Source organism: Chiroxiphia lanceolata, chromosome 3, assembly GCF_009829145.1.
Source record: "Chiroxiphia lanceolata isolate bChiLan1 chromosome 3, bChiLan1.pri, whole genome shotgun sequence".
NCBI lineage: Eukaryota > Metazoa > Chordata > Aves > Passeriformes > Pipridae > Chiroxiphia > Chiroxiphia lanceolata.
In genome coordinates, this window is record NC_045639.1 from 9,421,129 (window position 1) to 9,445,657 (window position 24,529).

Genomic DNA, 24,529 nt, shown 5'->3' on the forward strand with positions numbered 1-24,529 from the left:
GAGGGGACCAGAGCCCCTTGTTCTGCCTGACACCCCTCATGTGTGACCCATATGGGCTTCTGGCCCTGCTGAGGCTGGGGGCAAAGGTGCTGAGACCACAGTCCTTATTCCACGGCATGGAGGCAGGAGCATTTCCTACCTTGTAACAAGGCATTCCCAAATAACATGGCATTCCCAAACTGTTCCAAACCTGTTGGGTGGACTTCGACCCAACACTGGCTCACACATCTGATCCATCCCAACCACCCCTTGGGTGCTGCAGAGTTCAGGCACTGGTTTATCCCCTCAGGCAGCTGAAGCTTTCAGGTGTCAGCCTTTCCAAGGAGACATGTACAAGAGTGCATGTGCAGTAGACATTTTTTAAGAAAAACTGACACAAACCTGACAGATTCAAAGTAATTTTAGATAAATCCCAGCAGGAATGAGGAGAGCCTTTTATTAATGAGGGTCAGACAGACTTTTCAACTGCATGTGAGCACAGCAATGTGTTTTGGTGCTGGCTCCTAATAAGGCAAAACAAATACACTCTGAGATAAATGAGGGCTCTAAAGGCTCCTCACTGGATTAATAATCTCAGGAATAATCACACAATGATTCCTGCATTGTGTGTTGTCATAAACTAGAAAAAAAGCAAAAGAAACCACAAACTTACTGAATTGCAAGACATTCTCATTTTACAGAACACTGATTTTCCAATCGCTGCTGCTCTAAAATAACAAATATAGATAGGGAATGCTTTTAAGTGGTTTTAAAACTTGCAATTTGCCTGCTAACCTTCCCTAATAATTGTACAAATTTGGGCAACATCATAATTCATGTTCTAAACCAGGAGAACAGTTGTGAGGAAAACAAACAACAATTAACCAACTACAACAACAAAACAAAAAATAAAACAGCTTTCTGAACTAACTTTTTAAAATCTGGTTTGGAAGTCCAAGAGTCACAATTCTCTTTCTAAAAAAAAGAAAAAAAATAATCTGGTAAGCAGTTCAAATAAACATGCCTACACCACTAGATAATTAATCAAACTAATTTTAAAGGCAGAGGAAAACACAGTTTAAATTTCTTGTATATCACCTTTCACAATACTGTTACAAAAATACTAAACTGATATATCAAGTGATAAATCAGTTTAATACAGCATCATTACCTAATGGCTCGCTTTTAATAAAAAATAGTGCATGAAAAATGCTTGTGCTTTTGGTTTATACTGCTTGTTTTATCCCTTTCTTTATGTACAAAAAAAAATCAGACAAAAGTATCTAAACCCAGCATTTTTGCAAACAGTGAATACTGATACCCAGCACAGTTCCTAAAACACGGCAGGTAGACCCTTCCCTAAAGACAAATACTTTAAACAGCAGACATCACTGCTGTTTCTCCAGATAACCCTGTACCAAACCTTGAACCCGGGACAGGATGATCTCGTTGGAGCTGCTGCACTGCTCGGGGCCGTACGGGGGGTCAATCGTTAACACCCCTGCCACACACAGTGTCCTGCCCAACTCCCCTTGCTCTGTCACAGGGATGTGGTTTGTTTCCAGCCACGTCTTCAAGTCATTCTTCCTCTTCTCCAGTTCCTCTGGGCTGTAGGCTTTGCTTTCTTTGGGCGCAAATATGAGAGAAAGGCGTTGCTTCATCTCACTGTCCCCTTCTTTCAGTATTTCGACCTCTTGGACAGCATGGCCCATGACAACTGAAATGGACACCTTTTCATTCTCCGGGAATGCTGCAAGGACAATGCTGTCAAGGAAAGAAGGATGTGTAAGTCTCTGTTCTTAACTGAAGACTGAGAAACACAGGCCAAGATTCTTGGAAATCATGCTCACTGGCATCAGCTTATCCCAGGTACTTAGGCAATAGACAGCACCCAGCATTTTTCTTTGAAAAGAATGCTGCTGTACTCTTAAAATACTAAAAATGTGGGCTTTGCAAGCAATTGGTGGTCTTGAATTTGAAACTACTCTAGACACTATCAAGCAGAACATTAAAGAAGCGAAGTGTACACTAAAATCAGGGCTTGGAATCTAAATAATTTTGTGCAGCTTTCCCAACCTTGCTGAAGAACCTGAAGTCTTCAGAAACAATGATACCTTCAATACATTTAGCATTTTCAGTACTAAAGGGAATGGTGACAGCTAACACCACTAGAACTTTTTAATGAAAACTTATTAATATTTATTGATCATTACTAACAGAATATTTTTTTTAATTACTGCTGCTAGTTTCTTAAATGAAAATAATAGTTTGAGTGTTACAAGGGGACACATTACAGCAGGTTCAGGTTCATGTTGTAGAAGCTTTTCCTAAGGGCACTTGCACCCCAGAAGTCCTTAAATGCAGGTAGGAAGGCAGCTTGTTATATTTCTAGGGTCAATTCCTCATATATCAAACAACTGTCTTCCTCTTCGGGGAACCAAAATTCCAGAATTTGATGCCAGCACTTCACTAATCTATTGTTACCACCATTAGTGGAAGTAATGACTTTTTGGGCTATGTCCAGTGAAATATGCCTTGATTTCACCAGAATCACTCACTGCTGCATGCACCTTTCCTACCAAAATGGTAAGAAACTCCAAGAGAAGACTATCAGAGCTACTCCAGAGCTGAAGCAACAACCAATTCTTCTGATACACATCAGAAGCTGAATGTTTTCATTTCTAGCCTTCATCCTGTGCTCGTCTGGGACAAGCTCAAAACTAGAAAGGTATGAAAGAGCTCTGGCAGCAAAGAGACAAATTTCTGTCGATTGCCTGGTGCATTCTGCCTCTCAAACCCTGTATTCAAGTTACTCACTTGAGATACTAGAGACCTGTGGTACCACTTTCTGTCCAATGCCCCTGCTAATTTTCCTTGCTTCCTCTCCAAAGAAGCCACTACACCTCCATGGGTGTCTGGCTAGAGGGGAAAGCAGGGCACTGATGTGAGAACTCTGGACAGAGGATAAGGATTTCAACATCTAAAGCATTAAAAACATTCCTGCATTCCTGCTCTCTTTGTAAAGTAGGGCTTGGTATGTTATTAAAAGCAGTCCTAAAGATGTGGATTGTTGAGAACTAATAGTTGTTTAGTTTCATTTGTAAGTTGTAAATAAGAGTAAGTCAGAGTTATAATATTGTGTGTTTTAGTATGCTGTTCCTTTAGCTTTACCTGCTTAACATGAACAGCTGGATTTGCTGAAGCCTTAGGCTGCAACTTTCAATTTGGAGATACGCATTTGGCTGGTGTAGAGTTAATTTTCTTAGCAATTTTCCTAGAAGCCAGTACAGTGCTGAGTTTTGAATTTAGTATGAGAATAATGTCGATAGCACGCTGATGTTTTGGTTGTTGCTAAGCAGAGCTTACTCTAAAATCAAGGACTTTTTAGTTTCCCATGCTCGGTCAGTGAGGAGGTGCACAGGAAGTACAAACCAGACGATAAGAAGGCTGCAGCCATCAGCAGAAGCTGCAACTCAACAAGAACAGTTAATGGCCTGTCTGCAGGGACACAGAGAAAGAATCCAATAAGGTGTTTGAAGACCCCAGACCAGAAATCACCACTGGACCAAGAAGCACATGCAAAGTGCATGAAGAGCATGTGAGCAATGGGCACATAGGCTGTAAGGGTATAAAAGTCCAAGGACTTCTTTGTTCTGAGTCCCTCTCCAGAGGCGCCCAGCTCATGCTGACCTCCTGCTGTACCACTGTATTACATTATTTATTTTTATAAACTACAATGTTGCTTTCTTTTAGGCCTTGCTTATTAAATAAACCCAGATACACAGCCCCAGTGTGCAGATTTTGCTCCAAATGAGTTTGCTTCAGTTTTGGGATCTTTTCTTCTCCAAAAAACCACCTTGTTTTCTATTAGTTTTACAGAAATAAAAGCTTTGGTACTCACCTGGCAGAAACTGGATCAACTGTTAAAACCCATCCTTCGTATTCGTGTTTCTCAATTGCAACAACTTTCACCAATTTGTTCACATATGTTTCCCAGTCTAGAGGGCTCTTCTTCTGCCAGTCATTCATATTTCCTACATCCAGAACCTAGAAAACAACCAGAGCAATTAGCAGACGCAGTGAATCCTTTTACTTTGCTTTCCACATCAGAACTGAGTTTGCCTCCAGGATAAAGATTCGTCTTAAGTAAAATTTACCATTTTTTAAAAGCAGACGTTCCCACAAGTGTTTTGCATACAGCTGCAGTTCTGTAATTTCCCACACAGTTCACCTGTTTTTAAAGGCACACCAGCAAAGCCTCAAAAATCACTTTTCTGGTAACTCGACGCTTTAAACATTCCATTTACTGCTCTTGCCCTCTTACAAAACCTTCGGGATCGCCGTCCCTTGAAGGTAAAATTTTACCACCTTAGCTTTGTGTACTGGCACAGCACTGGGGTCCAAGCCCTTCCGCTGCCTGTGGACAAGCGTTATCCCCCTGGATCCCGGCTCTATTCTCATCCTCTACGGCAGAGCAGCAGCAAGTGCGTTCCACTCTTTCCCCCTCCAACAGCTGCACTACCGAGAGCAAAGCTACCTCTGGTCCAGCATTGGATTCCATCCCAGCGTCCTCCCGCCAAAGGGGCCGGAGGGAGATGTGGGCAGCGCGGTGCGAGGAGGACCAAAAGCTGGGGACAGCTCTGTTCCCCGGAGGCTCCCTGGCGATGCCAAGGGGAGCGCTTGAAGCACCCCAGCTTCACGGGAGCAGGAGGTGGGAGCGCTCCGAGCCCCCCCCGCCCCCAACCCGCTCTGCCGCTCACCTGCCCCGTTCCCGTTCCAGTCCCCACCGAGGGCTCTTGGGAACTGCGCCCGGGCGGGATCTGCTTCCTGCCGCGGCCGAGCGCCTTTCCCCTTACGGTCCGGGCGTTTGTGAGCACGAAATGGGCCGATACGGAGGGTTTTTAACTACGGGTGTACATATAAATTGCTTAAAGGTTTACATGTACGAGGCCCGGTTGCAAAACGAGGAGGTGGAGCCGATAGTGCAGTGGAACTGCCAGCTTCAGCAAGCAAAACCTCAAGCCTTTTCAAGCAATCCCTGTGCGTAAACAGGGATGGATGCACGCTAATCCCTGTGCATAACAGGGATGGATGCACCTCGTACATAAAAATAGGATATTTTTGCTCCCCGGCTTTGAGTTGCCTTTACAAATTTCCCTGTGCCGCTGTGAAGGTGAGAAGCTTGATTCCAACACCCACCCCCACCCACCCACCCCGGCTGCTCTATTTCAACAGCGTTAAGGAAAAGCTTCCTACGGATGAACCAAACAAGCTGCCAGTCATGTCAGTAATTTGTGAAAGTGAGCATGCAATGGTTTTGTGAGCATAAAAAAAAATATATCAATGCTATGAAATGAGATAGTCATATTTTGCAGACTTGAGGTAATTTCCGTTTTTAAGTCTCAATTCAACTTCTGCAGTACTACAGGGATTACTTATGAATGGCTTGTGTCACTGTATTCAGCTACTGCTTTCTTTCAGTTATAGTTTATTGGAAAGCAGGGATAGCAAATCTAACTGCTTTCATTCTAAGAGCAAGCAGCACAATGGGAAAGCAGCTCCCGTTTAAAACAGCAGCAGTGTTTTTATCTATATATATGCATTTTACTTGTTTAACTGGTTCCCTTCTGGATCAGAGACAGGAGAGTGGTTTGTTAAACGTCCCTTTTGAGCAGAATACTCCAAAAGTCTTCAGTTTTAATCCCTACCGATCTTTTTTCTCCACTGTTGTAAGTGTAGTTACCACAGTTCTCCCATCCTGAATTTAGCAGTCGCCAGAGGCGACAATCAAGAGTCACAGAGAGGTGAGGCTCTCCCAACTCACGTGACTCTGCCACTGGAAGCTCCTGGTGCGGATCGAGCCATAAACACTCGATTTGCGGGACAAACCCTGCTTTTCCTGTGGGAACAGCTCTGCTGGGATTGCTGCGCTGCGCTCCCAAGCTGCCGCGCCGCTTCGGAGGGGTCAGCACCAGCTCGGACCGCACCCCCAGCTAAAGGGCAGCCCGGAGAGGTCCTGGTTCCCGGGTGCCACTGGCTCCTGATTTGGATATCGCCTCCAATACTGGATATATCAAAGGACTGCTCCCACACAAGAGATGTCAGGACCGAAAGATCTGCTAGCCTTACTTCCCTTGGGCAGATGATCCTGTGCAGCACCAACAGCAGACCAAGGTGCTTCCTTTCCCAAGGAAAGGTGCAATTCCCCTTCAGGCGCTCCGCCCCCCCGCGCATGCGCGCCGCCGCCGGGCGGGGACAGGAGCGCGGGGCAGGCGCATGCGGTAGCGCGTGCGCGCGGGCGGCGGAGCCGTCGGGATGTCGCGTTACGGCCGCTATGGAGGCGGTGAGAGCGCTGGGGGCGTCGCGAGCGGCGGGGGAGTGCGCGGGGGGCAGGGAGAGAAGGGTCTGGGGAAGGGGCGATTACCGCGGGGAGCGGAGCGGCCGGCGGGCGCTGGCGGGGAAGGGAAGAAGGCGAGGCGGCCGCTGCTGCCGTTGTCGCCGCCGCCATTTTGCGTCAGCGGCCGTGGGGGGAGGGGGCGCGGCCGCGCGCGCCGCGCTCGCGGTGAAGGCGGGAACGGGCCGCGCGGACAAGATGGCGGCGAGGGGGGGCGGACCTGAACCCGGTCCCGGCGCTGACATCGCTTCGCTCCCGCAGAGACCAAGGTGTACGTGGGCAACCTGGGCACGGGCGCGGGCAAAGGCGAGCTGGAGAGAGCCTTCAGCTACTACGGCCCGCTGAGAACCGTGTGGATCGCGAGGAACCCGCCGGGGTTCGCCTTTGTGGAGTTCGAGGACCCGCGGGACGCTGAAGATGCCGTGCGTGGACTTGACGGGAAGTACGTGTGCATTTCGAATGCTTGCCGGTTTTAAGAACAGAGAGAGGTTCTCTGGTTCTTCTGCTTTTGTAGTCGTGTGGTAAACTGTAGCGTTTAACTGAGAGCCATCGCGGACTTTTGCAGGGTGATATGTGGCTCGAGGGTGAGAGTGGAAGTGTCCACGGGAATGCCGCGGCGCTCCCGTTACGACAGGCCCCCTGCCCGGCGCCCCTTTGACCCCAACGACAGATGCTACGAGTGTGGTGAGAAAGGCCACTATGCCTATGACTGTCACCGCTACAGCCGCCGCAGGAGGAGCAGGTACGTGCGGGGCCGGGGCGGCCGCGTTGCTTCGCCAGTTTCGCTTTTGTGTAGTTCTTGTTAGTAAAGAACAGAATGTTACACCAGTTTTCTTTAAACTTTAACTCTAGAATAAATGTATAGGTGTATATTACAATTTGTTGCTATTTCTATCAAATGTTAATATCTTAATAATCAACCTGGTCAAAACCTTTCAGGTTTCTTCGTTTGAGTCAGTCGCCTTGATTCAGAATGTCACGAGCCTTAAGATTTCATGCTGAGGCGCCTTGCAAATCCGACACTTAAGATCCTCCTAGACCTTGAGGTGATCAGCATAAGAGGCCAGATCCCCTCGAGCCATCTACACGTAGCTTCACCTTATTCTTTAAGGGCAGAAAATTTGAGACGGTGACCGCCGTAACAGTAAATTTGGCTTTCAATTGGGGCCCCCCTCCGGTTTAGAAAGAGGAACACCAGATTGACCACATTCCCACCTAGAAAAATCTTCTTGCGTCAATCAAGCCTCACCCTGGCTCATTGGGCTGTCAGTTTGATCGTCGTTAGATTGAAGAGAACACCTAGATGCAGCGATCGGCTATAGATACTTCTAGATCGTCTAGATCTGCTAGACCTTGGGCCAAAGAGGGTCGACCTGCAAACTTGCAAGGTTTATTTTAAATACGCATTACAGTGTTTTCTATTCTAATGTAATTCTGCAAATGTAATTCAGCTTTTTAACATTTTTCTAGGTAGTAAAAATGCTCAAGACGAGTAGGCCCAGAGAGTTTTTCCAAATGACAGATGCTAGTTCCTTAGTTGTCTGAAATAAGTTTTGACTTCAGCAGGGCCTCACATGCACTGGTTGCTGCAGCTGTTTGCTGATATCTGTTTTCTCTAACCTAAACCCAGGTCCCGGTCTAGATCACGCTCGAGGTCCCGTGGAAGGAGATATTCTCGGTCACGCAGTCGGAGCCGTGGTAGGAGGTGTGCTTGAGTTTGTATTTTATTCTTGTTTTCTTCTTCTGGTTAGAGAAAGCTGCAGTTATACAACTCTTTAATTGATTTCTTTGCAGGTCCAGGTCAGCTTCCTATCGTAGGTCCCGGTCCGTTTCTCCTCGTAGGTCTAGGTCCGTGTCTCCTCGCCGGTCCCGATCGGCTTCCTTGAAGAGATCAAGGTAATTAGTGGAAATTTTTAAAAGGCTGTGTGCTTTACTTAGGTTGGAATTTTTTGTTTTAATTAGGTATTGGATAGCAGACTTCAAAAGCTGCTGAGCTCTAGAAGTCAGCTTCTTAAAAAGTTTCTTATAATCTTAGTTAAAGTCACTAGCGTGATATTTAGATGAGTTTTGAGACCTTACACAGCAGCATCTCCCATAATGAATTTCTGTGTGTAAAATGTCTAGTCATCGTGTAGGTTTTCAGTTCAACATGTGACATTAATTTATGTAGGGCTGTAATTGTTGTCTCTTCTGGTTGAGTTGACTCCTTTTTCATTTATCTTAATTTTTTATTTCAGGTCTAGATCAAGATCCAGATCTAGGTCAAGATCTGTTACATGGCCCCGAAGCAGGTAAGGTCTCTTCTGTGACTGCAGATACTTGGTTAGAGCTGCTTAAAAGTCTGTTTAGGCTCTCTAACAACTGTTAACATTTTCAGAAAAAGATGTGTTTTCTTTCCACTAGCTTAGACGTTTGTAGTTTTAAAAAGCAATGCAGAAGATTGTTCTTTTTCTTTTTATTGTTTTACATGCCACTGACATCCAGGTCCCCATAGTTATCACAGCTGTTGGTTTGATCAGGTTGCATTAACAGCTAACAGAGCAAACATTTATCTTAAAAGTTTATTTTTCTTTTTGTAGCTCACACAAGATTGTGGATTCTTTTCATTATTTTTCAGAGAAATCAGGATGTCTTTCTGGCAGTGTATTAATGCATTAATGCATGCAGCCAGGCAAGTCCTGAAGGGCTTGGTAGTGCCCTGAGTGCTGCAGATGTAGTTCCAGCTCTGTTGAATAACAAAGTGTTTTTCTGCAGGAGCTGACTTCAATTTGAGATAAACACCTATCAGAATTACTCTGTACCAATAAATGTGTAATGAGTAATGATCAAATTGTAAAGGAACACAAGTTGTCATCTGTTCTCTTAAATTCTAGTTCATAGTAAGTAAGTGCAGTTGGTGTTTCATGGAGCCTTGTCCAGGCAGTGTGATTGACAGGCTGGATGTGCTGGATGGACTGTCAGGAGAACAAGAGTAAATTGAAGTTCTGCTCTGGAGATGGTGCTGCTTATGCCTCAGCCCATCCCCGTGCCTGCTGTCCTGGTTTGGGGGCTACTCTTTGAAACAAGTAACATAATGGTTAACCACAAAGAAACACAGAAAAATAAAGAGAACCTTTTATCTGAAGGGAGAAGGTAGAAAAGCCTAAAGCTGAAGGCAGCATTTTCTGACAGTGGAACAGCAAGCAATCATGGGAGTTTTGAGGGAAGGGAGAGGTGAAGACCAGAAGATGGCTTAATTAAGAGCAGACACACAGAGTAGTCCAGAAGCTAATAAAGAGAGAAGGAAGTTCCCCAAGGCAGTAGATCAGGTACACTTTTCTACCTGTTGAATCTTAATACCAGTTGTTTCAACATGACTTAATCACGGCTCATCAATGTTCACTCTTGGTGATGAGCAGAAAACAGCTGCAGTCAGCAGATTCTCAAAGGAAAAAACATCTTGATTTTACCACCATTGTTTTCTCTTTTTCAATACCAGGGTGATTTTCTGCAGGGTAAAAGATACCTTTAGTGACATTTCTGGACTATTGTGTGACATCTTTCATTGTAAGCAGAAATTAGGTGACTGAGGCAGAGGAAGTTACAGATTTATGAGTGTAAAGAAGTGGCAAAATAATGGTGCTTAACTCCAAGGAGGTCACTGCTAAGTTCACATGAGGCAGTTGAAAGATGGTTTCTTTACAGAAGAGTCCAGGGAATGTGTCACACCTGGAGAAAAGCTCTGTATTCATGAGGAGGACAGACTAAACAAGTACATGATGTTTGCTGGTTTGACAGCGTCACAACATACATCTGGAAGTTGTTGTGGAAAGCCTTGGATGTGGAATATAGAACGCTTCCTTTGGGGATCTAAAAATTTCAGTTAGGCTTTCAGGCAGTATTAGTGTTTGTTGTGGTGCAGCAGTCTTATCTCAGAGACTGACATTTAGGACAGTTTTTTTCACAAGGATTAAGTTCAGACATTTCAAAAAATATTTGAAGCAAGTGCATGTGTAAGATGAACTTCACAGAGGAGAAAGATACTTGAGGAATGTGCTGTTCTGCAGCCAATTTAACTGTAGTGGTAGATGTCTCTCAAGCCTAATAAAACTTGCAAGTTTAGCGCATGGCTTTATATTAGCTGTGTGAAAATACTGGTCAAGATTTGGGTTGTTCATGTATTCCTCCCACCTGCATCAGCAAACACTGGTCATCAGCCAGGGACCAAAGTACTGAGCAACATGTGCAGCATCCATGTTTAAAGCTTTCTTCTGAAACTTAGCAGGCAAAGCCTTGGAAAGTTGCAGGATTCTTTGTGTTCAGCATGACAGTTCTCATACATTGAGTGTGACTGCTGCTGTCTCAGACACGGGAACATGTGTGCTATCAGCTTCCATGCTGAGCTGTGTTTTTTCTCTTTGTTGTAGGTCTAGGTCTCATGGCAGATCAAAGTCTGGCTCTCCAGCTAAGAGGTGAGCATGCACAGATAGAGCCTGCAGTAGTGTCTCAACTTCAGTGCTAGGTTTGCATGATTAACAGAGCCTGGTCCTTTAGAAAAAAAGTCTCGCAACATGGGCCCCCACCTAATCTGTTTGTGATATGACAGAGATTATAAAATTTTCTCTGTAACTCTTGGGAATATGTTCCCAAAGCTGTCCCTTTGTTTTCATTAACTCTTTGTAGTTTCCAATATATTACTAATTTTTTTGTGGGTTTGTGCTCAGAAAAAGGGCCTGAGCTTTGTTAATGCTGTTGATAAAACAGCGGGAGCAGGAACCTGTGGTGATGTTTCTCTTCTCAAAGCCTCACGTCAGTACTACCCCTTGCTTTTCTGTTCTGTCTGCTGAAGACAGTTGCTTAAAATTAATCTCTACACTAAATGAATAGAGAGTCCCTGTCAGAGTAAAAGTTGATTTGAAAATTTTGATGTTGGAAGGACCTTCTGGCTAGATCCCATAATAATTCAATTGCTTTCTGATATGCTTTTTTTTTTTAATATAAAAGTTTTAAATATGAAAGTACTTGATCTTTAAGCTGCATTGGTGATATTCTCTTTTTGACAGTCGGTCAAAGTCCCGATCACCATCTCCAAAGAGAAGGTATGTTGATCTCCCTACTAGTAACATAGACTCTGTAGAGCTGGCATTTTAGTATCTGTGTTGATTTCTGCTGAGGAGTTTGACTGCTGCTTGTAGGAAAATACAAGTTGAAATCTCTTTGACAGAAATAATGTCATGGTTGTGGCTTTATATATGGTAATATGTATACATGGTAGTAATTCCTCAGAGTACTGGTTACGTAGCAGTGTTACGTCCCATCTTTGTCTGCTCCCCTGTTCCTTTCAGTTCACTGACAGTTTCATTGCATAGAGACTGATAAGCTTAAAACACAGAATAAATGTGGAAATCAGCTTTCAGTCTCATTAAAAGCTACATGGAGGTTGGGGAAGGTGGAGTAACCTGGCACAGCAATCAGGAATGGAAGATCAAGCCTGTGACTTTTACTGCTGTCACATAGATTATTTGTTCTATCCCAATAATTCAGTAAATAGTTTTCTCTTTGTATGTATGTATTATGTATAGTGACAGAACCAGCAGCATTTTTTACCTAATTTGAACTCTTTAATCGTTCATTTTTACAACTTCAGTGTCAAACAATCACAAGGGTGTGAGTAGGTACTCACAAATGCTGAATGATCACAATAGGTTTTGACAAGCTGCTGTTTCAGAACAGTGAAGAGGTATCCTACCTCTCTGAAGGTCACTATTAGTAATTAGATAGCCTTACAGTAATCACTTGTAAATTGTATTATAAAAATAACAGGAAAGAAATGCAAAAATTTGAAAGAAAAAAAAAGTATTATGTCTAAATCATCAACCTATTACCGTTTTCCATACTGATTGGTTATTTTATTAAAAAACAGTGCTTAAAGGGTGCCAGAGTCTAGGTGTCACCCTGTTGCTTTTTCCTGTATTCGTGAATCCCAAAGGACTGCTGAAATGTTAATTGTGGATTCTTTTCCTTTCAGCCGCTCACCATCAGGAAGCCCGCAAAGAAGTGCAAGTCCTGAAAGAATGGATTAAAGTTATGAAGTTAATCTTTTAGGAAGAAAGTTATTTTGCTTACATTATTATAAGGGATTTTGTGGTGTCTTTGTAAATGTAAGAATGTAGATAGAAGAGTATATCGACTAAAATTTGGCATGATCTGGGTCTTCTGAGTTAGTCACACCAATAGACTAGCACAGGTCTCTTTTTATTGTATGAAATAACTTCCTGTGATATGAAAATGTGGGACTTTTTTATTGGCACATTGAAATAAAATGTGTATTTTTAACTAAAACCTCTCTGTAGTAACCCTGCTGCTTCTGTTAACATTTGGGTAATTTTAGCTGTGTGCCATGTAATGTGGATGAAAAATGTCTAAAATGGGAATGACTAACACTGGTCAGTGTCTTCTCAAGGCAGCCACTTTTCATATCTACTGTTGAATGGTCTTTGGTGAAAGAATCGGTTCCTGCTTTCTTTAAATGGAATTTAATATCCATGTCTGTTTACAGATGGATAAAAATTGGCATATGACTGTTTCATTCCTTGATGATTATTTAGTGGGCATTCATTTTTTTCCCTGATTTGCTTATTCTGCAAAGCTTATTCCCTGGTGTTTGACTGGTGATACCAGATGCTCGAAAATTTAAGGATAAACTTTTCTCCAAAACACATCTTTTAAGCAGATAACATCTGCAGAAACCTCTAAAGGTAACAGAAATCATTAATAACTTGACAATTGCTACTTTAATTTGTTTCATTTTTTAGTTCCTTAGGCTGTTAATATAAAGAAAACTTCTTAAAATATCTCAAGGGTTTTCCTTTTTTGGGGGAAGGCATAAGGCCTTCTGAGCTACTTTCTGAAGGACCTTATGAAAATGTGTTTGAGAGGCGAAAGAAAGCTGTTGCCAGTCTTTCTGCAGCTCGCTCAAACTCTCCTCCTTTAAGATTCTCAACTGACCTCAGGAGTTCTAACCTGCTTCACAGAAACTGGTATGTTTTTAAAGCAGCCTCCATATCCTGGAGATGGTTTTGTTGAATTATGCTAATTTCTTACAGCAGATGTACAACCTGCAGGACTAACTATTTGTGTATAGGTGTGTCAAACTCTGTCCTCATTCTGTATAAAAGAATTGTATGATAAGGCACTTTGTTGACACAGATCACAGTAAAAGACTGGAAACAACATTAGAAGACTGCACAAACAAACTGGTAGGCAGAGGGGAGAAAAGCAAACTTTTCTTTTTGCTAGGATGGGATATCTAGCAGATATCCCAGTTTCATCAGTAAATAAGCACTGAAATGGAAAGCAAGGCCTGTTTGGGCTTCTAATGCAATCTGTCATAGCAGTTTGCTTCCAATGTGTAAACCACAGCAGAGCAGCTCACCTGGAAACAAAGTTACAAGATGAACTTGGGTCACACTTGGATAACATGTGGTTTTCAAGAACCAGGTTTACTGTTAACAGGAAGCTTTTCCAGTGTCAACAGTCCAGATTCTGAGTGTGCTGACCTGCTGCAGCATCATCTGGCCCTTGTGCCTGGTCCTCACTGCTGTGGTGCTTCCTGTGCCTGGATCCTCCCTGGTGCCCACGATGGGCGTTGGGTGTTCCCTGTGCCAGGTGCAATGATCAGTATTCCGGCAATACCCGTTACATTCCGCTGTTGCTGCAGTGGGAGAGCAGGGGGTGGCACGAATGTTACCCTGCAGTGATTCAGCCCAAATGCTCAAAGCCTGTGATCCGTGTTTGGAATATTTACTGGTTGTGCAATGCCTGCCCAGTTTATGGTGTGCCTGGTGAGAGGCACGTGTACACCACTGCTCTGGAATTTGATCACCTTTTCTTTTCTGTACTCCTACGGCAAACCTACTCCACAATAAACCTGCAGACTGACACGACAGCTATGCTGGTACCTGTTTTTCAGTACCCAGAGATACCGTGGAAGACTGAGCTGAGGAGCCCAGGGTTTCTGTAGGGGGCTGGGGTTCCTCTAAATCCAGGTGTAGCAGCAAGAACGAGAGCAAGGAGGCAGGGCTATGCTGGCAGGGACGGCCACTGCCAAGGACAGCAAGCACTTCAAGGTGCAGAGAGGGAGCAGTGACAAAGCTGGCATCTGTGCTTCTGTGCAGCTGTGGTGTCCAAAACAGGGTGGCTGTGCTGTCTCCCTTAGCTCATCATCATCCTTGGAGGCTGTGCAGCTCCAGCTCTCACCTGAGTTTGGAAGGATTTCACCACAAATTCCATACAGTGTGAGCAATTGGAAAAGATCCCCTGACGGGTGTGTTGTGTGACAGTTGCTGCTGTGACCTGGGCCCTGCACCTCTGGGCAGGGTGTGCACACCCCACACAGCCTGGGTCAGGGGCAAGGGGACATGTATCCAAGGTCTCTGGTGCGATGGGCAAACCCCACTCTCATAACAGGATTCCCCTGGTTTGCAGTCTGGCATTCCCTGCTACTGGGCTTTGCTCTCCAAGTGGGTGCCTGGCCCAAGAATTGTCTACCTGTTTCCCTGGGGAGAGGGCTGTCAACTCCCTAATATGATGGTACGGCCATCCCCTGGCTTATGCTAATTTTTTATGAAACCTCAGAAACATGGAGGTTTTCATCAGACAGGCCCCTGTTACAGGGGTTTTGAGATTACATGTTTCATGTGGAAACACAACATTAAGAAGATGGTTTTCCTCCTGCAGTTGTATATTCAGGACTAAATGGATGTGCCTGCTTCACTCCAGCAGCCAAGGCGTCTTCCATACTATGCTCTTGTGCAGGTCTTGCTGGCTTCGAAATAGGAGTTGAACCAGAGGATCCAGGGCAGCCAAGTGGGATAATCCCAGCACAATGTCCTCCACAAAGCTATCCTGCATAGGCACTGTGCACTATGTAAAGACAGCAGCAGCCAGCACAGCTCGGAGCACTTTGCAGATGTTGTAATGAACAACCACAACTGCATCAGCCTTCCCACGTGCTTTGCATGAATATCACAGATGTTCCCCTGCTGTAGTTGGAGCTGTGACATGCCATATCCCTAAACAAGGTGTTTTCAGTGCATTTTTTACTGCAAAACAAAACCTAGTGCCCAGGGTGAGGCTAGGCAGAGTGTGAGAGCTTTGCATAGAACAGATAGCAGCAGAGGTGGTGACAGGAGTTAAAGCCAGCAGAAAACACGGGTGAAAACACAGCGGAAGAAAAATGCTCCCAAGTGGGATGCATCATCCAGGGTAGTTGGAGAGCTGTGTTTGGCACTTGGCAGGGTTTCTGGCTAAGCTGCTGGAGGCACTTACCCCTCTCACTGGCAGGAGTCAGCAGCCCTTCTCCTCAAGCAGCGTTGAACACGAGCCACGTGGTGGAGTTGTATTCCTCACCCGGATGGAGTAGGACGTTAGGAAAGTGGGGCTGGGGAGAGGCAGCAGCACATCAGTGACTGAGTGAATTCCATGGGATCACAAAGAGTCATAAAAGCACGGCTGCATCCCTTTGGCCTTCCCAGGGCATCATCCTACACCCCCCCCAGCCATTTCCAACAGCAGTGTGTAACCCCCCGTCACTTGCCAGCTGGCTGAGTGGGCGAGTCCTCCCGCTGGTTGAACTCAGGCCATGAGGAATAATTCAGATTTATGAGGACGTGGCAAGGCCCCAGTGGGGTCTTCTGCTCTAGACCCCATGCTTTGGGAAGCTGGGCTGCACAGGGCTAGTCCCTGCTGCGCTGGCTGACCCCTCCCTAAGGCCACAGTATGCTGTGACCTGTGCCTGCTTGTTCTGGTGTCTACAAAGCCTCTTCAAGACTCTGTTTATATATTTAATGCCCCAGAGACATGGAAGGGGGGGTATGGTCCCCAGCCACAGGACCCAAGTAGCTCCTGTGGGGGGAAAAGACAGTTCACCTTGTTGACGGCATCGGGCCAGTTCTGGGTTTCCAGGCAGAAAGCTGAGTGCTTGGGGTATGTGATGCCACCTTTGCCCTTCAGGGAGCCATCAAGGTTGTTCCCGGTGTAAAACTGGATGCCAGGCTGGGTGGTGTGAACCTCCATGGTCCTGCCAGTGCGTGGGTGGCGAGCCCTGGGGAAATGCCAGTGGAAGATGCCAAGGGACTGGCTGAAGGGGCACCCCACAGTTTTAGGGGTTGGGGACCCCTTGCCAAGGCCCCAGCCTACCTGGCTACAAGGCGTGGAGACTGCACCTGCTGCAGGCAAAAGTTGTGGTCAAAGCCATCCAGGTGAAACTTCTGCAAGTGCTTTCCCAGCTCCACAGGCTGCCGGAGATCGAATCCGGTGCCCTGTACAGTGGCCACCTCCCCTAAGCAAGGAGAACAGCAGCGTCAGCCACTCCTCCACACACCAGCAAACCCCTGTGGAACTGGTCCCTGGGCAGGATTGAGATCCGTTGGTTTGATGAGCTGAGGGGTTTTAGCCATTTGTGATCCTTGTCTCGGTGCAGTGTCCTGCTTCAAGCAAGCTCACCTTGTGGCCACTGCGACTTGGGCTGGGACATCACTACCTTGTCCCCAGCACAGCTGGCAGCCCCTGGGGGCGCTGCTGTTCTTAGCAGGGGCAAAGCACAGATAAGGAGCAAGAAAACACAAGGGAGGTTTGTATTGGTAACTGTACAAGCCAATTAATATAAACCCAAAATTTCTTAGCTATTAATGTTTGTGTATGCATAATATTTACATACAGACACTATCTATCTCTGTACAAAGAAATTAATCCTCCCAGATCTCTGAATAAACATCTGTGAGATGGCCATGAAGGTGGTCCACCTATGGGATGGTGAATATGGGACCAGTGGGACCAGTCCCCTGCTGCCTCAGGGCATTGTTTCAGGAAAATGGTTCAAGACTGTAAACCAAACATTTTCTCTTGTCTTTTTTAAGGCCTGCTGTGGGAATGAAGTCCTGTGAAGCAAGAACAGCCCTAAGACATACTAAACACAGTGCAAAACACAGTCACGCCAACCCAAAGGGGGTGGGTTTGGTGTAGGAAAGGGGAGAGACAAAGGGAAGGGGAGGGATGTTTTCCTAAAGTCACGTTTTTTCTACCCCTCTCTAAAGAGAGATGTTTTCAAAGGTCAGCAGGCAGCTGCCAGCATTGGGGATGGTGGTGTGGGAACATCCCAGCCCTGTTGCAGGCCCCATGAGCTGTGCTCTGCTCACTGCAGCCACGCATCCTGGTTGGCTCTGGCTCTGCACCAGGTGTGCCCTGCAAACCTTGGGAAGCATCAGTCCGCACCTGACAAGCAGCACATTTCTCCTGATCCTGTCTAAAAGGAACACATTTACTCAATTCAGCTGTGAGGTGGAAAAACACCTTGGAAAAAAATTAAACCATTCTGATTCAGTTACTCACATAAAATACAGCAGCCATTGCATGCCAGGGCTGTGTCTTTAATACTTACACAAATCTTGTCTTCATCCCAGGACTAAGACTACGCACAGGAAAGGGAACTGCAAAAAGCAGGGGTAGCAAGCTGGCCACAACTATGATGCGAAACATCTTCATGGTGAAAGAAGCAGGAAGAAGCAGGGCAGTGGTTTTGGTATGGCCTTAAGCTTTTCCTGTGCTTGTGCACAGGCATGATATGCCAAGCTGAGCAAAAGCCACATGAACCAAGGAATCCACTCCTCCAAGTGGCCCAGGTAGCTTGTCTACTATATGGACCCATGTTGCAGTCTCACATCACACATGCCTCTGGCCCCATTTCCTGCTGCTTCTCCCTGCACCCCCTAGGCAGATCTGGTCTCCAGGTCTGGGGCCTGGTGATGTAACCAGCACCTGGCTCTGCCCACTCTGCTCAGGTGCAGTGGGACTGTGCCCATGGATGAGGGCCCCTGGGATCCCCTTGGTGCTGGTGTGTCCCCCTTGCTGGGCACTGCTGCTCCCAACACCAACATAGTCCTCTGACAAACCGCCCCCCCCATGTGCCACACATGCTGCATCACCCACCGGTAGGGATCTTGGTGTCGTCCACAGGCAGGTAGGAATCTGCTTCAATGGAGATCTCGTGGTCATAGACATCCGGGGAGCCCTGCAGGAGGATGGGAAATGCTGGGATTCCTGCTGCAGCCCTTCCACTGCTCAAGCAGCCCTAAGCTCATTTGGGAAGTGACCGTCCACAGTGGTGCTACAGCTGATCTGGTAGTGCCTGGCCATCATCCTACCCTGACCTTGGGCACAGGACAAAGGTACTGGCACAGGCAAAAACCTTCATGGGCCCTAAGAACTGTAAATCCCACAGGGCTTGTACCTCACCAAGCAGTACCACCCTGAAGACTGACTATCCAGCAAAGGGCAAAGGGGGAAGGAAGCAAGCAGGGGAGAATGAAACCCATCCTCCTGGCTCGTCTCCTGCATTGCAGCAGGGGTGAGCTCCTCCTCTTCCACAGCCTCAGAAATGCTGTCAGACAACCTGCTGGGCTGGAAGGGGAGCAGGATCAAAACTGAGCCTTCAGGTCACTATCTAATCTGAGGAGCAATTTCATGCCTAAAGGTCTCCTGTTCCTCTGGAACACACCCGAGTTGCATACTGCAGGTGTTGATACTACTGTACCTCTGGGAGTACAAGCAGAGGGTACACTTAAAACTGCACAGCCATTATCAATAGCAGCCTCCTGCACAGAGGAGCTGGCTTGTCTCTCACTAACACTTTTAAGTGAATTTGTCTCATGTCCAATTGTGACTGCACTGCACTATCCTATTACTCTGACCAGCAACATCTTATTTCTTAGATCCTTTTCCCTCCTCAGTTATAAACAGGGTGAGACTAAAACACTGCTGCAATTAACAGCCTAATTGGTTGACAGGACCCAGAACAGGGTGTGGGAGCCCTTTGCACCCAGCTACTGCAACCTTGCTACTCTGCAGTTTTGGCTATCTCACATCCCATTTCCGTGATGTTTCTCCTCTCCATTCTGATGTGGGTATTTCAGTGCCGGCATTAGAGGCCCTGAACTCAACTGCAGTGGACTGATTACAAGATGGAGTCTGATTACAAGATGGAGTGTGCTTCGCCATGGTCTCGAGCATGGAGTTAAAACCCCTTAATGCCACAGCTAGGCTGCTGCAGGAGCTGAGCTACTTGCTTCAGGAGGCACCTAGCAAGCCAGCAGAGGCAGGCAGAGGAGCAAAAAACATGAAAGTTTGTTACAATCAAAAAACGTGGGAAGGACTTACTCTCCCAAATAAGGTATGCCAAGCAGATCTTGCTTGGAGAAAGGGGAACCCAGTCAATGGACACTCAGGGCCCATCTTGGTAGCAGATGACCTTTGCTCAGATACTGGTGAACTGGCCAATGGGCATCTGGGGGCTACCACGGGGAGGGTATTTAAGGCCATGCCTGGAGACTGCTGGGGGGGGCTGTTTGAGGACTGCTGAGGGAGCTGCTGCCACTCTGTTACCCTGCTGGTTCTGAGTTCCTCGGAGGATACAAGGTGACCAGGGAAGAAGCCCAGCAGAGATCTACTAGCTTGCAAGCCAGCAGAACTTCATGGTGGTGGTAACTCCTGTCCTGTGCTTTTAACAGTTACCCTTAGCTTTTCCTACTTTTCTATCTTCCTTCTTTCTCTCTGCTCTCTTGTGCTACAAAATAAAGTTGAATTATTGTCTCGGGATCCAGCATCTGGCCTCGTTTGTGCCTTAATCTCGCTTATGAGAATGTTTTAGAACCTGGCTCCCCTCTGCATCTAAGAGGATTGGAGCACACCCATGCAAGGGTTCAGCATGTTGTCTCAGAAATGCCAACAGAATACAGCTAAGAAATGTCAGTCCAGCAGTAGGGCACACCAGAGCACCTCCTCTGTAATCTCCCCAAGGGAAGAGGAGAGACTGAAGCTCCCCAGTTACACACAAAAGGAGAGATAATATTCAAGAAGCACTGAGACAACATGTCCTCAGTTGAGGTCTGTGCGGTTCTGTCCTGTCCCTGAATGCAGCCCACAATGCATAGAGACAACCCCCAAAAACATGCTGTGTCCCCAGACCAGCATGTTGGTCCCAGTGATCCCATGGGAAGCTCACAGATCATCCCATGGGTCCCCAGGCTTTTTTCCCTTGCACAGTGTCTCTCCAAGGAGTTCATCTCCCCACGCTTACCTGCCCTGCGAGGTTGAAGTACGCGTGGTTTGTCAGGCTGATGGGTGTCGTCTTGCTGGTCTGGGCTCGATAGTTGATGGCCAGCTGCCTGCCACTGAGGGTGTAGGTCACCCAGACTTTCAGGTCTCCAGGGTACCCTTCCTCACCATCGGGGCTGAGCCGGAAGAAGCGGACACCATCCGGGAGTACCTCGGGGCTCCAGAGAACCTGCAAGGAGCATGATTGTTGGTGGGACAGTGATGGAAAACATCACTTCTCTCCTGCCTCAGCCTGGGCTAAACCCAGGGACAGAAGGCACTCAAGGGATGTTGCACTGAAACAAAGGCTTTTTCATTCACCTTTCCTGCCCTTACTCCTAGAAGGGAAAAAAGGAAAAAAAAAAAAAAAAAAGAGACCAATCAATCTTTTTCTCCCTGTGAAGGACTAAACCCAAGATACCCTCGTTGAAAAAAAAAAAAAAAAGGGAAGAAAACACAGGCACCAGCCTGCTCTTGGTCAGCCAGGACCAGCAGCAGTGAACAAATTTTCCAATGAGCAGCTAGACAAACAAGGCAGTTTGGCAGTCTGATAGTGGTCTGTTCCAGCCTGCGTTACTCCATGCCTAAGAGAGTTCACATGTTTGACTTTTTGCCCTGCAGCTGGACTTATTCCCCTTTCCATGGATCTTGTGATGTACAACATCACTACAACGAGCTGCCACCCTTCCCTCTGCTCACTAGGCTCTGGCTTCTAGGACAGTGTAAGTACACACCGGGAGCTCTTGCTCAGGGGCAGGGGTTGGGTTAAATAGTACCAGACATACTGCCAGACACATCCACAGGTCTCTCTCCAGAGAGCTGGCAGCTCTCCCATTCTTGCCCCTGCCACAGACCAGGGCTCTGCTTGAAGCCAAACGTGCCAGAGAGTGAAGCAAGGCAGCTCACCACACACAGATGCCCAGATAGCCTGTTTGACCCTGGCCTGATGCTAAGGATGGATGTGTAATAAGAGGTGAGGTGTCTGGGCTCTGGAGTTTTGCATCTACCTAAGGAATAGTTACTGTCTAATAAAAGAGGAGAGATTTAGGAATGGGGGCCAGATAATGCTTTTGAGATGATCCTTCTCATGTCCTACCCAGAGATCACAAACAATGGGGCACTGTCAAAAGCCAGCATTTTCACCAAACATAGGAACTGAGGGTGCCAAATATACCAGGTTGCAGAGCAGGTCCTCCTGCACAGAGTGCAGGTCAGCTGCAGCTCCCACTGCTCTACAGATGCTATGGTTTCAACTACGAGTTTCTATTTAAGTTCTTTGAAGAAAAAGCTATTAAAGTCCAGGAAGCATAGAGGTATCATCATTTTTTTTAAGATAAGAGAGTTATTTTCTGAAGTCCCCCAGCAGTGTGGTCATGTACTGCTGCCATGCAAGCACAGCTACAAGACCCTCATCAGACCACACACTGACCGCAGCACTGAGATCTGCAAGATCAGGAAGAACTAACAAGATCTGTCAAGACAGTCACAGCCAAATGCCACTGTGTCTTGTTTGTGTTAGAGTTATCTCTGAACAGTGATTATTTCCTGGCTGGAGGAGGTCTTGAGAGGGTGCCCACGTGTGCCCTGTGGGCCAGAGGACACACAGCTCTGGCTGGGAGATGTCACAGGCACACTGTACCCAACAGGCTGGTGTGCCTTCAGCAAGCAAGGGGAAGAGACCACATCCCCCACCTGCAGAAGACAGCCCAGAAGCCTCAGGTGCAAAGGAGTGCATGTTTTCAGCTCCAGATCACAGGGGTCAGGGTGCATAAAGAAACCTTAAACCAAATTGTCCTCTTTGGGGCACAACAGCCAAGGCACTCCTGTACTCCCTTTTTTCTGAGGCTGCTGAGGAGCATTTCATCCCAACCTGATGACAGTTCACACTGTACTGCCTAGAAGTGATTTTTTTCTAGACACTCTGACTTTTGTCCCATCAGCCTGGATGTTCTCTCATGAAATAAAACATTAACCCAGGAAAACAGGTACGCCAGCATATTCGCATGTGTTCCTCTGGGGAAATGGTGGATCAGCTACCTGCTGGTCACAAATACATTTGATCTGACAGAGGCTGGGAAAGCAGAGACTTCTGAGCCTGCTCTGCAATGAAGCAAGGTTATCAGCAAGGCTTTCAAGAGAGGAAATGCTCTGTTGCTCTCACCATCTGTAGTGCAGGGACAGTATTTGACTTCAGCAACAGCTCTTGGGAGAAGATGAAAGAGGTTGAGTGCCTGGGGGCCAGGGAAAGGTTATTTTAACTCATGAGGTCACAGGGGAGGGCTGGGAAGGAGACACAGTTTCCCACTGCTGTGAGTCAGAGTGAGAGCCAAGTGGCATGGAAGGGTGCATGCAATGACTGCACTGAACCTGCAGCACCACCCTGCTCTCCCCCTACTTGGAAGTACTGTTACAAGCAAGCAGCAATGACAGTTTCTGCAAACCCAGGTCCTTCTGACTCTGGGAGGAGGTATGGGCAGGTACCAGCCTTTAAACTGCAAGTGGAAATCAGCCTTTGTGGATCCCTGTTCCCCAGGACACTTTCTTTGGGCACTGGCACACCTACAGTACCCACTCCAGGGTGGTACAGCTGGTGCCCAGGGAGCCTCCATTGCACTTGAGGTTGGTCCTCACTTTTGTGTCCCAAGCCAGGCTCTGTAGGAGCAGCACCTTGCCCAGGACAACCCTATCAGAACTGGGCTCATGAGGCCTCAGGGCTGCAGGCACACAGAGGAAGCACAGCACTCCTCAGCACGACATCAAGGAAGATATAAGCGAGCCCTGCAAACTCAGGCAAAGACAAGCCAACCCAGCAGCTCACAAGATCCGTCTCACTTCCCCCCATTCCTGCACTCACAGCACTTTCTGAGATGATTCAACTCAATAACCACCAGAAAATGCTACAGGGGCGGGAGGGAAGACATCATATCCTCTTGCCACAACCCCACAGGCTGTGTGCTGGGAGGACACTGGGACCGCCAACCTGATTTTCACCTTGTCAAATCCCTTGGCTCCTCCATGCAGGCTGTTGGGCCCATTGTTGAGGAACAGCTGATACTCCTTCCCGTCCAAAGTGAACCTCCCCTTCGCAATCCTGTTGGCAACACGCCCCACGACAGCACCGAAGAAGGGGTGCTTCCTTGTGTAACCTGTCCAGAAAAACAGCACACGGTTGAACAGAAGGATTGGGACAGGATGGGTGATCTCCGTGTGTGCTTATGGACTCAGAGGTGTCTCTCTCTGTTTCCCTCCAGGACTAAACACATGACTGCAGTCCCAGTGTTTCACAGGACACACAGCTCACCACTGATTAAAACAGCCTGATGGGATCTTGTATTCTTTGCAGATTTGCAGAAAAGGGCTCTTGCAGTCAAGGTGTGATTCACAGCTGCCCCATCAGAGGGACACACCGCAAGCTGGAGCCACCAGTGTCCCAGTTCAACATCCACCACATCCAGCCAGGACAGGCAGCAGGAAGTGTATCTGTTCAGCCCATGATTTGGAGGGGACCCTTAGAAGCAGATCACGCTGTAAACGCTGATTAAATTGCTACATTGCTGATTGGGGGGTGGGGTGTAATTTTTTTTTTTTTTTAAAGAAACGGATTTAGACCCACCTTCCAAAGTGTCAAATCCCAGGACAACATCTGAAAACTTCCCATCCCTGTCTTTAGTCTCCAGAGCGGCGATGATGCACCCTAAGGACAGGATCTCCACTTTCACGCTGTCCGACTGTAAAACGAACTTCTCCACCTCTCCTCCTCCCTGCTCCGCGGGCATCCGCCCGAACGCCTCTCTCCGCACCGCTGTCATCGCTCCCCAAAAGCCGGCCACCGACCCTTCCGGGGAGCCGCAGCGCTGCCCGGGAAGGACGCTCGTGAGGAGGAAGAAACAATGGCGGCCGGGATGGGAGCACACAAGGCTCCAAAGGGCGGCCAGAACACCGGCCCGGCCGCCTCCCGGCGCGGGGAGGAGCCGCGCCGCGCCCGGTGCAGGGAGCGCTGGGCACCCTGGGCTGACACCGAGGGGC

At 47.2% G+C, this 24,529-nt stretch overlaps 3 protein-coding genes across 10 annotated transcripts; 1 reads left to right on the forward strand and 2 right to left on the reverse strand.

The window, feature by feature from the left end:
- Positions 1-652: 652 nt before the first annotated feature.
- GEMIN6 (gem nuclear organelle associated protein 6) lies at positions 653-6,509 on the reverse strand. Of its 6 annotated transcripts, XM_032682168.1 has the most exons (4): positions 5,932-6,102; positions 5,804-5,890; positions 3,881-4,026; positions 653-1,743 (listed from the first exon to the last, which is right to left on the reverse strand). In XM_032682168.1, exons 3-4 carry the CDS (start codon positions 4,006-4,008, stop codon positions 1,368-1,370), a joined length of 504 nt encoding a protein of 167 aa, XP_032538059.1. In that variant the 5' UTR covers positions 4,009-4,026; positions 5,804-5,890; positions 5,932-6,102; the 3' UTR covers positions 653-1,367. The 6 variants fall into 6 exon arrangements, with proteins under 6 accessions (XP_032538059.1, XP_032538057.1, XP_032538060.1 ...); XM_032682166.1 differs by lacking the exons at positions 5,804-5,890; positions 5,932-6,102 and adding an exon at positions 6,404-6,509; XM_032682169.1 differs by lacking the exons at positions 5,804-5,890; positions 5,932-6,102 and adding an exon at positions 6,113-6,228.
- SRSF7 (serine and arginine rich splicing factor 7) lies at positions 6,214-12,694 on the forward strand. 3 transcript variants are annotated; one of them, XR_004355937.1, is made up of 9 exons: positions 6,214-6,322; positions 6,635-6,815; positions 6,939-7,115; positions 8,004-8,078; positions 8,168-8,269; positions 8,611-8,664; positions 9,499-9,681; positions 10,780-10,824; positions 11,416-11,451. XR_004355937.1 is itself a non-coding variant. In XM_032682164.1 (9 exons), the coding sequence occupies exons 1-9, from the start codon at positions 6,295-6,297 to the stop codon at positions 12,433-12,435; spliced, it is 753 nt and encodes a 250-aa protein (XP_032538055.1). In that variant the 5' UTR covers positions 6,215-6,294; the 3' UTR covers positions 12,436-12,694. The 3 variants fall into 3 exon arrangements, 1 of the variants encoding a protein (XP_032538055.1); XM_032682164.1 differs by lacking the exon at positions 9,499-9,681 and adding an exon at positions 12,381-12,694 and having other exon boundaries at positions 6,215-6,322; XR_004355938.1 differs by lacking the exons at positions 6,214-6,322; positions 6,635-6,815; positions 6,939-7,115; positions 9,499-9,681 and adding exons at positions 7,192-7,761; positions 12,381-12,694.
- Positions 11,959-24,461, reverse strand: GALM (galactose mutarotase). Its single transcript, XM_032682162.1, has 8 exons — positions 24,117-24,461; positions 23,495-23,649; positions 20,487-20,693; positions 18,341-18,422; positions 16,553-16,694; positions 16,283-16,457; positions 15,683-15,794; positions 11,959-12,418 (listed from the first exon to the last, which is right to left on the reverse strand). Exons 1-7 carry the CDS (start codon positions 24,310-24,312, stop codon positions 15,717-15,719), a joined length of 1,035 nt encoding a protein of 344 aa, XP_032538053.1. The 5' UTR covers positions 24,313-24,461; the 3' UTR covers positions 11,959-12,418; positions 15,683-15,716.
- Positions 24,462-24,529: the final 68 nt, after the last annotated feature.

Excerpts from the sequence above, each read along its gene's own strand:
- GEMIN6 (XM_032682165.1), bottom strand. The coding sequence starts at position 6,213 with ATGCGCGGGGGGGCGGAGCGCCTGAAGGGGAATTGCACCTTTCCTTGG. Across the intron at positions 4,027-6,108 it reads GGATCATCTGCCCAAGGGAA|GTTCTGGATGTAGGAAATAT; the intron begins GTAAGGCTAGCA and ends GTTGTTTTCTAG. Across the intron at positions 1,744-3,880 it reads GTTGATCCAGTTTCTGCCAG|CATTGTCCTTGCAGCATTCC; the intron begins GTGAGTACCAAA and ends TTTCCTTGACAG.
- SRSF7 (XM_032682164.1), top strand. The coding sequence starts at position 6,295 with ATGTCGCGTTACGGCCGCTATGGAGGCG. Across the intron at positions 8,270-8,610 it reads GCTTCCTTGAAGAGATCAAG|GTCTAGATCAAGATCCAGAT; the intron begins GTAATTAGTGGA and ends TTTTTATTTCAG. Across the intron at positions 11,452-12,380 it reads TCACCATCTCCAAAGAGAAG|CCGCTCACCATCAGGAAGCC; the intron begins GTATGTTGATCT and ends TTTTCCTTTCAG.
- GALM (XM_032682162.1), bottom strand. The coding sequence starts at position 24,312 with ATGACAGCGGTGCGGAGAGAGGCGTTCGGGCGGATGCCCGCGGAGCAG. Across the intron at positions 18,423-20,486 it reads ACTTCAACCTCGCAGGGCAG|GGCTCCCCGGATGTCTATGA; the intron begins GTAAGCGTGGGG and ends ATCCTCCTGCAG. Across the intron at positions 16,458-16,552 it reads TCTCCACGCCTTGTAGCCAG|GGCTCGCCACCCACGCACTG; the intron begins GTAGGCTGGGGC and ends GCATTTCCCCAG.